The 14,750-nt window shown below is 48.4% G+C and overlaps 1 protein-coding gene across 1 annotated transcript in view; it reads right to left on the reverse strand.

Annotated features, from left to right (window-relative positions):
* Positions 1-14,750, reverse strand: part of Aldh1l2 (aldehyde dehydrogenase 1 family member L2) — a 47,017-nt gene that overhangs the window by 13,257 nt on the left and 19,010 nt on the right. Inside the window, exons 9-16 of the mRNA XM_052165059.1 lie at positions 14,327-14,418; positions 11,261-11,408; positions 8,579-8,698; positions 7,360-7,487; positions 5,306-5,456; positions 2,711-2,781; positions 2,499-2,604; positions 669-756 (exon numbers count right to left, since the gene is read on the reverse strand). Coding sequence (XP_052021019.1) covers positions 669-756; positions 2,499-2,604; positions 2,711-2,781; positions 5,306-5,456; positions 7,360-7,487; positions 8,579-8,698; positions 11,261-11,408; positions 14,327-14,418 — 904 coding nt within the window. The remainder of the gene's footprint in view (positions 1-668; positions 757-2,498; positions 2,605-2,710; positions 2,782-5,305; positions 5,457-7,359; positions 7,488-8,578; positions 8,699-11,260; positions 11,409-14,326; positions 14,419-14,750) is intronic.

Genomic DNA, 14,750 nt, shown 5'->3' on the forward strand with positions numbered 1-14,750 from the left:
ATGATATAAGTCTTGTTGTTATGCTTATTGAAAACAAAATGTCTTAGACAAATGGATAGAGCTGGAGAACTTTATACTAAGTGAGGCAACCCAGTCTCAAAAGATCAATCATGGTATGTACTCACTGATAAGTGGATGTTAGCCTAGAAACTTGGAATACCTAAGACATAATCCACATATTAAATGATGTTCAAGAAGAATGGAGGAGTGGCCCCTGGTTCTGGAAAGACTGAGTGCAGCAGTATAGGGGAATACCAGAACAGGGAAGTGAGAAGGGGTAGATGGGGGAATAAGGGGAGGGAAGAGGGCTTATGGGACTTTCAGGGAGTGGGGAGCCAGAAAAGGGGAAATCAATTGAAAGGTAAATAAAAATATATCGAATAAATAAATAAATAAATAAATAAATAAATAAATAAAACAAAATGGCCTACACTTAGGGCGGTTTTACAATGCTATCCAACCCCCACCCTTCTTTTGCCTCCCCACACACTAGATTTCCAATCTTTGTCTTTTATTATACAGTAAGTATATTTATGCTTGGTGAACTGTATTTTATGTGGTTCATTTGGGACTTAGACTGCAGTGGGAAATAGCACTTAGCTCCTTAAGCCACTGAGCAGCCAGAACAGGGGCTGCCCCCCCCCCCTGCCCCACCCTTGAGGGCTTACCTGAGCCTGGGACAATATTGATTACACCCTTTGGAAAGCCAGCTTTCACGGTCAGCTCTGCAAACTTCAGAGCTGTCAAGGGTGTGACCTGGAAAAGAATACAGTGATCACAGTCCTTACCAGGGCCCTGCTTCTTTGTGACTACAAGGGCACTCATTTGTGGGTACCGGGTGCATATTCGAGGTGCCTGCCCATGAATGAGCCTGGATGCGCTCAGACTCGGAGACCAGAGCTTGATTCAGTTGCTGTCCGCCATATTGCATCGAGACAAGGTCTCTCACTGAATCAGCAGTTGCCATTTCAGCTAAGCCGGTGGACCAGCAAGCTCTCAGAATCCTTGTCAGATCCACCCACGTCACCACCAGTTTGGGGGTTACAGGCTCATGAATCTATGGCTGGCTCTTGATGTGGGTTTTGAGACCTAATGAGCCATTTCTGTCAGCCCCTGAGAGCTCGTTTTGTTTGTACGTTACATTGCTTCCTTGTTGTGTTTTGTTTTGAATTTTAAGATAATGTTAGACCCACAGCAAAGTTACCCGAACAGTCCAAGTTGTTCCAGGTACATAGTGTACCCTGGTATCTCAGATACTAAAGTCTTTACTGCGTTTCTTTTGCCCCCTCTGCAGCTGCGCATCTTTCCTCACACTGATGCTGAGTATGTAAAGGAGTGCTTTTCCATGCGATCCATAACAGCGGAATATGCAGGAAGATCCAGTGAGGAACAGAAGGCAGGATCTGAGCGTCTCTTTCTACTGACCAATACACAGTAAAGCACCCGTGATTCATTTAGATCCGGACGGTTGCTCACCTGCTCGGGAAGCTTCCCTGTGTGTGGTTGACAGGGCTGGCTATGTGGAGTCACGGACTTTACTAGTAACTCAAACAACCTTCATAAAAGGGACAACCAGCTGAAAGACTTGACATAGAACCCACACAACGGATTATAGCACACACAGGAAAGAGCTCCTGCTACACCACAGGGCCTGGACAAGGGCAGTCGGGAGAGCCTGGGTGAGAGGCAAGGAGCCTATCGTAGCGGTGTGTTCAGTCTGTCACAATGCTGTAGTTGGAGAGGGGGCTGGTCCACAGAGTGTGTTATTTATGTGTGCCCCGCAGTGAAGCCACTATGGATAGAATAACACTTTAAACCTATCCTGAAGCTGGGCGTGGTCTTTGCCTGTAATCATCGTCCTTGGACCATGACAGCAAGAGGATCCGATGTTCCCCGTCAGCTTTGGCTACATGGCAAGTTCAAGGACAGCCTGGGCTGCAGGAGACCCTGTCTCAAACAGAGAGCACTCTAGCACTAATAGACGAGTCTGAAAAGTGCCCACTGTGTTTTAAGCACTTCCCCCCCCCCCATGCCTGCATGCTTGCTTTCAGGTGTGTTCAGCCCTACCCTCCAGGATCCCTGCATATCTGTGCACGTGGCCCAACACATTTGAGGATGGCAGTGTTGCAGCCATGTCCTCAAAGGTTATGCACCCCATAGAGCATGACAAAGGTTGTCATAACTACTAAGTTATTTTAGGGGCTTCTCCCTCATCTTCCATGTCTTTACAAGATCTGAGGGGAATGTAATGTGAATGGGGCCAGCAAGATGGCTCGGCAGACAAAGCTCTTGGCACCAAACCCAATGACCCGTGTTTGATTCCCAGATCTCACAACTCCTGGCGGAGGTCCTCTGACCTCTACACATACACGTGCTTTCCCCGCTGCACAGATCGGAACTCAGCAGAAATGTATGAAGAGTTGTATGTGAGCTGTGGCGAGCTTGAAGGTATGCTGTTTATAAGCATATGTATGCCCTCTGCCGCTGACCACGCTCACCTGCGCAGGCTTGAGTACCAGGGTGTTGCCTGCTGCCAGGCAAGCTGCGCTCTTCCAGGCCAGCATCATCAGTGGGTAGTTCCAGGGGATGATAATGGCGCAGGCACTGTGGGGAGAAGGCTCCTGAGCTTGGTTTCCTCACAGCGGCACAACATCCAGGTCATTCAGAGGCTCCCCACCCCCGACTCCCATCTCCACCCACCCCGTCCTACCCGAGTGGCTCCTTCTTGGTGAAGGTCAGGTTGTAATTTGGTCGGGCCTGGTTGATTGGAATTGTAGAGCCCTAAAGGAAAGAAAAAGTTTGTAGTGGAATTCTAGTAGAATCCCTGCATCTAGGGTAGATAATGCCTACCCTAGAAATATGGGTATTTGAATAATGGGTAAATGAAATAGCTGTCCTTCATCGTATCTTCGAGCAATAAATAATCAATAACCATGCTTCTGCATGGCTGTTTAAGGTTCGGTTTATCAAGGCTATACCTCCCTGCTGTCACAGAGTCTCACTGTATTCTTGAGTGACCTTTCTTTGATTGACCCACATCACTCAGAACACTGACAAAGATTGATAGTTTACTAATTGAAATACTAAGTTTAATCACAGATAATATGCTTTTTTCCCCTCTCCTTTTGTCTCAGCTAATATAAAAAGGCGGTGTTCAATGTATAAGAAATAAATCCCTGCACTAGAATGGAGAGCTGCTTCTATGGGGCTGGGGAGAAGACATGCTCAGTAATGTGCTTGCTGTGCAAGCGAGGAGAGCTGAGTCCAGGTCCCCAGCACCCACGTCTAGAGCTGCATGCGATGGCAGATGTGGGATGCCAGCACTGGAAAGACAGGACACGCAGATTCCAGGAGCTCTCAGGACAGACAGTCTAACCAAATCCACGGGCTACAGGTCGGCAAGAGACGCTGTCTCAAAGAAAGAGGGTAGAGAAGCAGCTGAGGAAGAGACACCCACCACCCATCAAACACACATGCACATTGACACAAAGACACATACAGATACAGAGATACACACACACACAAAGAGACTCACACTGACATACAGACACACAGACACATACAGATACAGAGATACACAAACATACATACACACTGACACACAGACACACAGACACACGACACAGACACAAAGACACACACAGATACATACACACTGACACACAGACACACAGATGCATACAGATACAGACACACACACACAGACACAAAGACATACACAGATACAGAGATACACACAGATACCCACACACTGACACACAGACATACAGAAGCAGAGATACACACACATTCATTCTCTCTCTCTCTCTCTCTCTCTCTCTCTCTCTCTCTCTCTCTCTCACACACACACACACACACACACACACATACATATACACACACGCATTTCCTGTTACATGAAGACCAGAGTGGCTTTCGTTCTCATCACACCATCACACATGTTGGAGGGAAATTAGATATTTATCGCATGCACGTCCTTATCAAGTTTTTCCCTTACAGTCTCCTTCAGCCACTTAAAGTGGTTTGTCTTCTTCATGCTCAGATCACAACCCCACCCCTGCCATGATCTCAGGTTCTTAGACGATTATAATTCTCTGTTGTTTTTGTGGTTTGCGGGCTGGCCTTAAAGTCACACAGCTGCTGGTGACCTTGCACTTTCGCTCCTTCCGCGCTCATCTCCCGAGCACTGGGATTCAGACACACTGCGACACATAGTATCTGGTGCCTGGGCTGCATGCTTGTTAGTTAGACAAGTCCTCTTACCAAGAGGGCTGCATCCCAGCCCAATATGCTGGAGATCCTCAGAAGACAGGACAAGGTGCAGAGACTGTCGCTAGCCCTGAGAGTCAGAACTCATGAATTCTAGCCTGGCTCTCTGGTTCCCTTGCTGTGACACAGGGAAGGTCTCTCCTTATGCCTGTGTCCTTACCCAGAATAAGGGTAACAGCTATCTGTTTGCTACCCATGGTTGCTCTAACCATGATCACAGTATTTATTATTATTATTATTGTAGTTATTTCATGTGTGTTGGTGTTCTGCTTGCCTGTGTGTCTGTGTGAGGGTGTCAGATCCCAAAGAAATGGAGTTACAGACAGCTGTGATCTGCTTGTGGGTGCTGGGAATTGAACCCAGGTTCCCTAGAAAAGCAGCCAGTGTTCTTAGGCACTGAGCCATATCTGCAGCCCATGTGATCACAGCCTTAATGTACACCTATAATTCACGCATTGGAGGCTCAACCTCCACTGTGGAGGCGGGGCCTGATGAAAAATATGTGAGCCGTGAGGCTCCACCCTTGAGAATAGGCTCACGCTGCTAGAAAAAGGCTCAGGGTGTCCAAGGAGATGGCTCAGTGGGCGGGGCCCAGGCCAGCGGTGATTCAGGGGTAAAAGCGCGTGCCATGCAGTCCTGACCGGCAGCCTGAATTGAATCCCTGGAAGTCACACACAATCCAGATGTGACAGTTTACATCTGCAACCGCAGCATGCCAGAAACGGTAGGCGGAGACCAAAGAATCTCCTCGAAGCTTTTGGGGCCACATAGCCTGGCACACACTGTGGTGAGCAGACAAGAGGGAACCTGCCTCAAAAATAAAGTGAAAAACTATTTCCAGAGTTGTGCACACTCTGGAAAACCGTTGAAAGGAGGCGCGCAGCAGGCGGCCTGCTTTTCTGCCGTGTGGGAATCTCGGGCGGCTCCTCTCCTTAGGACAGGAAGTAAGCTGCCATCTCAGATCCCAGGCCAAACCTGCTGCAAATTTGTGAGCTTGCAGCCATTTCCAGTAAGAAGGAGGGGCTTCCTGGCTTACCTGGATTTTGTCGCACCAGCCCGCGAAGTATCTGAATGTCTGCACAGACATTCCGATATGCGTCTTCAGGGCCAGGGTGTAGACAGCCCCGGAATCCAGCGCCTCTATGGTCGCCAGCTCCTCTTGGTTTTCTTCCATTAGGTCGGCCAGTCTGTGTAGTCAGTGAAAAACAACCAGTTAGCACGCACTGATGCAGCCCAGCCCAGCTGGATCAGTAGCCCTGTATCAGGTACCAACCCAGGACTAAAGAATCCAGAGACTAGTCCAGAGGATCCCTGTGCAGATCACGGTCTAGGAAGACAGGTATAAAATAAATCATTGTATAAATGGTTTTATTCTAGGAAGTTGTTACAGTTTCTGCAGTGCTTTGGCTTGAACCCAGGACCTCACGCATGCTAGGGGAGTGCTCTACCACTGAGCTACAACCAGCCAGCCATACAGTTACAGGGAGAAGACAACTATGTCCCCAGCATGTGCCATTTGCTCCTGCATGCACAAGAAGCGGGGCAGTAGCTGAGCTGTGGTGGTCACAGGCGGGAGGTCGTGGGTCAGAGGAACCTGAATAACGGAGTAATTTGTTAATACACAGGGAGGGGTTGGGACCTGAGCCACACCGCCGGTGAACACGTGTGGCTTTCCGAGTGATACAGAAATGTTTTCAGAACTGACAGTGTGTGGAATGAATCACAAAGTCTACAGTGGTCACCCTGGTGCCCAGACTCCTTAGGAAGGGGAATGGGGTCTGTAGGATGGCATGAAGAATAAAAATATCTCTTATGCTCCCTCTCCCGTGTTCCCTCCCTCTCCCTCTGCTCCTCCCTTCCTCCGTCCCTGACCCATCATCCCTAGAGTGGTTCCTTTGGGATATTCAAGAGTTGGGCTTGACATGATCTGACAGCTGCCCCACCCCATGATTCTCATAGATGTCACTCTGAGGAATTAGTCAATTCAGGTGAAATGGTGAACTGTAGGTAAGTAGAAACCAAGAGGAGTTGTTGAAATTAATGACTTCTGGAACATTTAACTCATTTATAATATTCTTCTAGGACCTTAGCATTCCACTCCTCTCCCTTCCTTCCTTCCTTTTTTTTTTTTTTTTTTTTTTTTTTTTTTGGTTTTTTGGATTTGGTTTTTATTTTCGAGACAGGGTTTCTCTGTGTAGCCCTGGCTGTCCTGGAACTCACTCTGTAGACCAGGCTGGCCTTGGACTCAGAGATCCGCCTGCCTCTGCCTCCCAAGTGCTGGGATTACAGGCGTGAGCCACCACCGCCTAGCCCTTTCTTTCTTTCTTTCTTTCTTTCTTTCTTTCTTTCTTTCTTTCTTTCTTTCTTTCTTTCTTTCTTTCCTTCCTTCCTTCCTTCCTTCCTTCCTTCCTTCCTTCCTTCCTTCCTTCCTTTCTTTCTTTCTTTCTTTCTTTCTTTCTTTCTTTCTTTCTTTCTTTCTTTCTTTCTTTCTTTCTTTCTTTCTTTCTTTCTTTCTTGTCTTTGAAAACAGGGATGGGCTGTCCCCGTGTAAACCTCTCTGTCAAATCTCTAACTTTGGTCCGTGACCTTGGAGGAGGACCTTTATAGCCCATATTACCTGGTGACTGAGGGGCATGTCAAGAGACTTATGAAGAGGGTGAAGGGCGTGGTCCGTGGGTTAAATCCCTGGGTCACTCATGGTTGCTCTCCTCCCAAGGCCACTGTCAGTGTTCTTCTGCATCCACAGAGGACTCTAGAGTCTCACCCACAGCTGTGGGTCTTGCCTTCAGCCCTCCAGACCTGGGAGGAGCACCCGCTTCCTCTGCTACCAGCCCTGCCAGGGTCCTTATTCACTGTGGGAGCCCCACACTCTCCCCCGAATCTTACACAGTCCTTGGCGACCTCTGACTGATACAAGCGGTGTCTAGACATCAGGAACTTGTGTGTGGGATTTTATGTGACTCGAATAGTGAAAGACATGGCTGTCTCCCACGGGCGCGTTCAAGATAGAATGTTTTATGAGAATTTTAAAGTCTTGACAATATTAACCCATTTCCAAAGGCAACGTGGCTGTTTCTCCAGCAAGCACACCTGTACATGAGTCTTCCTCTGTCTCTGGCGTTCATCCGTCCCCATTCGCCGTTCTCAAAGGCATCCTTGGCTGCGGCTACTGCCCTGTCAACGTCCGCTAAAGAAGCGTAGGACACTCGGCATATTGTCTGTTTCAAGACAAGCAGAAATAGGTCACCGGGGGATCTACCAATGTGGCGCTTGGAATTAATACTCTAGTGTTGCAGGAATTTTCCTGTCCAGTTGCATCAGTACAGAGAGGTCTGTGATTGGACGGGGGAAATAGGGGGTGGAGCTAGGAGTTGTGGGGAGAAGGCTCCTGCCGGCTGCGCTAGGCGGACAGAGAAGAACTAGGATGGCTTCAGGTGGTTTTCCTGTGTGATTTCATAAGGTTAAATAAGGTTTTATCACCTTTCATTGGCTCTGAATTACTGTATTGGCATCTTGTAATTGTGTCTATAATATACATAAATCTAATTGCCTAACTAATTAAGATTAAGAGGTGCACTTTACCGGGTTACTGTATATTGTGTTATCTAACCGCAAGGATGGCGGGCAGATCTAGTTGGCTACTAGAGTTGGGACCTCCGGTTCCAGGGGATTGTGACAGAGAGGGAACTAGTGGCTCGTGGGAAAAGTGAGCCAGATGTGTGTGGGGAGGGGTAGGAGGGGCTAGCTCTGGGAATGCGAAGACCGGTTAGAGAGTCCGTAGCAGTGGCAGGAGTGTGGGAGCATGGTCTGGCACCATAGCGGGGAGTTGGCATTTTGTTTTGTTTTTAATATTTCCCGCAACATTCTATTAATAGTAAAAGTAGAGTATGAGTTATCAAATGAGAAAATTCTATGACAAAAAACTAATCCATCTTGAGAAAAAAATGGGGGATAGAAAGGAGATGCTTTGAACATGGAAACAGAACCTAATCTTGGTCCATCGCACGTGTCATCTCATTCTGGAAACACATTTAGGACAACTGTACAATCCTTCCTCAGGGAGGCTTAGCCATGAGTCTGAAGTATCCCCACTCCCCGTGGAGCTCTGCGCAGAGGGATCTGCTGTGCATGGGCACAGGAATCTAAATTCATCACAAACAGTCTACTGAAGTAAAAAAAAAAGTCTACTGCAGTACACGATAGCCAGAGTCAGAGCTGAGTGGGCAGGAGTCACGCGTGGCATGGGTTTGAACGGGGAGCTTGGGGACCGAGAGCTAGAGTCGCGCTCACCACGGCTGTGGTCACTCACAGTTCCGTCTGCAGGGTTGACTGTGGCGTAGGTCTCTCCATCCTCGGCATCCACAAACTGTCCGTTTATGAAACACTGGTAGGGGATTTTCACTGTCATCTCGTTCACCTCCTTGGAGACCTGAGGAAAGGCAGTGTGTTTCCACGCTTATCAACCTGATAGCAGGGCGCGAGAAAGAAACCATCTCGGGGCTGGAGAGATGGCACAGTGGTTAAGAGCACTCATTCCTGCAGAGGGTCCGGCCCTGGTTACCAGCACCCACAGAGGGGCTCAAGTTTCTGAGCATCTGGTGCCCTCTACTGACCTCTGAGGGTGGCATGCACCAAGGCAGACACTCATACACATACACGCAATCAGATTTAAAAAGAAAAATTGAAAACCCTAAGAGAGAGAGAGAGAGAGAGAGAAGGAGGAGGAGGAGGAGGAGGAAGGAGGGAAGGAAGGAAGAGAAAGAAAGAAAGAAAGAAAGAAAGAAAGAAAGAAAGAAAGAAAGAAAGGAAGAAAGAAAGAAAGAAAGAAAGAAAGAAAGAAAGAAAGAAGAGAAAAGAAAGAAAGACATTCACTAATGCGGAAAGAGGTCAGCTCAGTGGGATTCTAATGCCGCCTACAGTCACAAGGTCAGATGCATTCTCACCACCTGAGGTCTGAGACTCTGGCCTGGACTTAACTCTGGCTCTGGTGTTCTTCATTATACACAAGGGTGCCCCAGATGCCTGTGGACAGCGCCATCTATGGGCAGACTTGACAGCACCACCATTGTGCCACTTGGATCCTTGGGAAATTCTTCACCCTGGTATTTCCTTTCATTCTGGGGCCCTCTCACGATTTCTCCCTGCTGTTCTTTCTCTTCCCCATGAGCTGCCTTATTTTTCTTGCTCCTGCTGGATAACAAGAGATATTGTGTCTCCTATTCCTGCTTCCGTCAAACTCAGGGGTTTCGTCAGTAAAACAGGGAGAATGGCATCTGCCTCCAACTGCAAACGTATCCTTCCGGAAGGAAGGAGTGCAGGCATCCCCGGGGGAGCACACACAGGTCAGTGACACCCAGGGAACCTTTGGGCTGGAAGAAAAGGAAATCAAGCAGCAGCATGAAGAGGAGGCTGGACAATGGTGAGGACCAGAGTTCAGACCCTAGACCCCACATAGGCCAGCCGTGCACACCTGTAACCCAGCTCTGACCGGTGCTGAGGGAGGATGACTGACCGAGGTCTGTACTTCCAGAACCAAGAAAATGTGAACCCCAATGGAGGCCCCAGTTCAGGGAGAGACCCTGCCTCAAAGGAATATACGCTGGATGATAGAGAAGGGCACTGATACCCTCTTCACACACACACACACACACACACACACACACACACACACACACATTCATATCTGATAAAGATTGAGTGTCCAGAATGGATAGAGTACTTTGACTCTACCATAAGAAGATAATCAGTTTTGGAAATGGACAGAGGGATTTTTTTTCCCTTTGGTTTTTTTTTGGATTTGGTTTTTCCGAGACAGGGTTTCTCTGTGTAGCCCTGGCTGTCCTGGAACTCACTCTGTAGACCAGGCTGGCCTCAAACTCAAAAATCCGCCTGCCTCTGCCTCCCAGAGTGCTGGGATTACAGGCCTGCGCCACCACCGCCCGGCTAAGGGATTTGAATAAACACTCAAAAAGATGCCTAACATCACTGTCCATTAGTGGATGCAAAATTGAAGTCATACTGCGGCACATTTGCACACATCTGCTAAGACAGATAGAGATGAAGGCCTGGGAGAGGGCCCGGGGAAGGTTAGAACTCTCTGTTAGATTGGGGGCAGGATTCCAAAATGCTGTGGCTGCCTCTGGCAATCCCTCTAGCAGTTAAACTCGAAAGCTATGGGTTGAGCCATCAATGCCGCTCTCAGCATGGTACGTTCATGTCAAAACGGATACCTGAAGTTTCGTATCAGTATAACAACAACAGCCTCCCGAGTGGAATGGTCCGAAAGCACGCATCACCCATCGACCAGATGAAAAGGGAAGCGTGTCAGACACGGTGGAATATTACTTGGCCAGAAAGAGAAGAAGTGGTGAAAATGACTGTAAGGCAGTTTGGGGCTGCTAGCCTTGAACACACGACATCACGGGAGAGAGAGCAAACACACGGGGCCACAGGGTGCACCGTTCTGTTTATATGAAATACCAGCATGATGGCAAGTCCACTGACACAGAAAAGAGACTGGTGCTTTCTGAGAAAGCCAGGGCGTAGAGCAGCGGAGGAGTAAAGCTGTGTGGTGTGGTCGCCAGTGGATATAGTCTTCCCTCTTGGGGTGATAAAGATGTTCTGAGATTAGATTGTAGTAATAATGATTGCACAAATTGTGAATGTTCTACAAATCACTGAATGGCAAATTTAACTTAATACTAGTTTATACTTGTTTTGGGGTTTTGTTTGTTTGTTTGTTTGTTTTTGAGACAGGGTTTCTCTGTGTAGCCCTGGCTGTCCTGGAACTCACTAAGTAGACCAGACTGGCCTCAAACTCACAGAAATCTGCCTCTGCTTCTGCCTCCAAGTGCTGGGATTAAAGGCGTGTGCCCCCGCCACCCAGCACTAAAGCTAGTCTTAAAGGCCACACAAGTAAGTAGAAAATGCATGTGTCCTCTGCACTGGAGGGTTGTAAGAGTTTGGAGCTGCACATCAAGGAGACACTTACGTAATCCACGACCAGTTCCTCCTCTTGGTCCTCCCCTCTCAGTCTCCGCACAACCTTTTGGATGAAATCTCCAAACTTGGTGGCCATGTAGACATCTTCATTCTGCAGCTGAAGCCCACCGCACTTCTGTCTGATCTCCTCCACCAGCCTTAAAGTGAGGATCAATTCACATCACATCCATTTTTGCAGTTTCATTATGGCCTGTTCACTGGCGTTGGTGAAGAGGTTTGGGGGGGGGGATCTCTGTTCATAGCGTATAAGATCCTCTTTGGTGACAATTACAGAAGACATTAAGATTTGGGACACACTGGACAGATGGCACATTCCGTTCTCACAGGAGACCTGGGTTCAGTTCCCATCACCTACACAGGGAAGCTTTCAACTGTCTGTAATTCCAGTTCCAGGGGTGATCTGACACCCCCTTCTGGCCTATGTGAGCACTGCAGGCATGTGATACATATAACATAAGTACACACACACACACACACACACACACAGAAAGAGAGAGACATAAAATAAAAATAAAATATGATGTGGTATGAGAAAATTAAAAGCCTAAATGAGATAAATCAAGGGGAAGATGTTTTAACTACAGCAAAAGTTTGTGGGCACATAAGTCTATACCTTTCAAATGAACTCAGAAAAGCAGGGGAAAAATTTCCTAACTGCCGTGGTGGCCCAGTGAAGTCTGTAAAGTTGATATCTTACAGACAGAGGTTGAAAAAAGAAATGTCTCCTGGGAATAATGGAACTTTATAAATTTAGAAGCAGAAATCTCACCTGGCAATTTGCTATATTCTCTTACTTCCTAGCTATTTAAGATGGGCCCATAGTTCTCAAGTAGCAGTTTGCCCTGACTTCCTCCTTTTCTCTCTTCTCTGGGATTCCTAAGGCCTGGCTGGGATTCCTAAGGCCTGGCTGATAATCCGGTCTTTGATTCACTTACCGCCAAACTCCCTTTTAAGAATTGCAATGCTTTGCCTCATAGTTGTTTACATAATTACAACCTTCCAACCACATGCAGGTTTTTATGGCTGTGTATATGTGTATGAGGATGGCTCTGGCACTCTGGTACAGAAAGCATTGATTAAGTCAGGAAGTTTTGTTTTACAAGGTAGAAGACTAAATGTTAGATAAGGATTTCTCACAAGAACTTGTTAAGACCCAGGTGGTATAAGAAACTTCAAGCACTTTGAAGGTTTACTGTAAACTATGAGTGACTCTGTATTCTAATCAGGAAGTTTGATGGCATCTGTAAATTGATCTTCTGTATCTGTTACTTGAGAAACTTTGTACCTGATTGATTTTGCATGTCCTTGTACCAAGTGGCTATGATAATTGTACCTGCCTCACTGGCCACATCTTTTGAAATGGTAATACCAACTCTTCCTGTATAAAAATCCTTGCCTTAGAGCTCCTAAATACATTCAGATTCAAACCTCCACTGTGTGTGTGTGTGTGTGTGTGTGTGTGTGTGTGTGTGTGGTTGCTTCTGTCTGTCATCTCAGCCGGACTTGTGCCTTCCTGGACCAGAGAATCCTGGTTATCCCACAGCAGACCCATGGTCTGTAACACTAACTGGAAACATTCTAAGCCCCGAAGGTGGCAGAGCCTTCTTTCCGTTGTCTCCCTATAAGAGTGAGGCGAGTGTCGCTTTGTATTACTGCTTCACCGAGGCGCTCGAAGGGCGGTATCACTCACAAGTCCCTTTCTGCCTTTCAGTACCCACCTAACCATTGCTGTCAGCCAAGCTTAAATGGGAAAGGTATACCGGAAATGTCCAGTGTGGAAAGTCGGCCACTTCCGGACCTCCAATCACTATTCCCTGAAGAAGTGGGTGTACCCTGTAAATTACTAAGAGAATGACAACAGGGCAAGCAAGATGGCTCAGTTGATAAAGGAACTTGCTGACAAGCCTGAGTGTCCGAGCCTAACAACCCATGAGAACAGACACGCACAGGTTTTTTCTCTGGCCTCCACATGTGTCATGGCATGAGGTTTGTGTGGCCACGCCCCCACGCAAATACATTTTTAAAAAAAATTTTGACTTTTGATGATGTCCTATGCTCCTGAAGGTCATATATTTGGTGACCCCAGATTAACAGGAAGGTGTTAGAGAGGATGGGAAATGGTCATCTTGCGACGACACGGGCAGGGGAGGAATAAGAATTAGTGTCTGGGGCTGGAGAGTGGCTCACTGGTTAAGAACACATACTACTACTCTTAGAGAGGACCCGGATTTGGTTCCCAGCACGGATGATGGCCTGTAACTCCAGCATCAGCGCATCTAGCGCCTTCTGGCCCTGCATGCAGGGTAACTGCACAGACACTGCATTCACTGACAGACACACACACACACACACACATAAGATAATAAATCTTTCGAAAATAACAATTAGAAACATTAAAGGAGATGCCAAACAACCTGATTGGTGACAAATGAAAGAAAAGATCTGTGAGTGTGGTCGTGGGGCAACAAGGAGAATCACGGAGAAAAGGAACAGTGATGGACAAGCTGAGGGAGGGAGGGGAGGGAGGGAGAAGAGGGGGAGGAGGGAAGGGGGATAGGAAGGGGGAGGGAGGGGGAGGGAAGGGAGGAGAGGGAGGGGAGGGGGAAGGAGGGGGAGGGAAGGGAGGAGAGGGAGGGGAGGGGGAAGGAGGGGGAGGGAAGGGAGGAGAGGGAGGGGAGGTGGAAGAAGGGGGAGGGAAGGGAGGAGAGGGAGGGGAGGTGGAAGGAGGGGGAGGGAAGGGGGAAGGAGGGGGAGGGAAGGGAGGAGAGGGAGGGGAGCGGGAAGGAGGGGGAGGGAAGGGAGGAGAGGGAAGGGAGGTGGAAGAAGGGGGAGGGAAGGGAGGAGAGGGAGGGGAAGTGTAAGGAGGGGGAGGGAAGGGAGGAGAGGGAGCGGAGGGGGAAGGAGAGGGAGGGAAGGGAGGAGAGGGAGGGGAGGGGGAAGAAGGGGGAGAGAAGGGAGAAGAGGGAGGGGGAGGGAAGGGAGGGGAAGGAGGGAGAGGGAAGGGAGGGGAAGGAGGGAGAGGGGGGGAGGGGGCGGGCGGAGCCGGCGGCTTTACCTCGCAACATCCATGGAGCTTGCTCCAGATTTGAAGAAGTCCGTGGAGTCCTCGATCACAGGGACGTTGCTTAAAATTCGAGCCCAGATGACCTGCGCACAAAGGACCGCTTCCCTGAAGAAGGACCCTGTGCAATCCCAGGGCAAAGACTTCTTTGCCCTTCACAGGAAGGAGGCACAACGCGGAGGGATTGTTCAGCATCTCCTTCTGTGCACATGAGAGGGCGTGACCCGAGCGCTCCGCCCCCACCAGTTTGGAAAAGGACAAACAATTATGTGTGAGTTCTTGTCCTTCTGGCTAGACTAAGAATGACCTTAAATCTGGGTTTTTAAAGGTTTCTCTTTACCCCTCCTGTCCCAACAGGGATTCAGACGCAGGACAAACAGCATACCAAAGCAACCTGGCGTCCAGGTTCTCCCAGCAT

Source organism: Apodemus sylvaticus, chromosome 20 (assembly GCF_947179515.1).
Source record: "Apodemus sylvaticus chromosome 20, mApoSyl1.1, whole genome shotgun sequence".
Lineage (NCBI taxonomy): Eukaryota > Metazoa > Chordata > Mammalia > Rodentia > Muridae > Apodemus > Apodemus sylvaticus.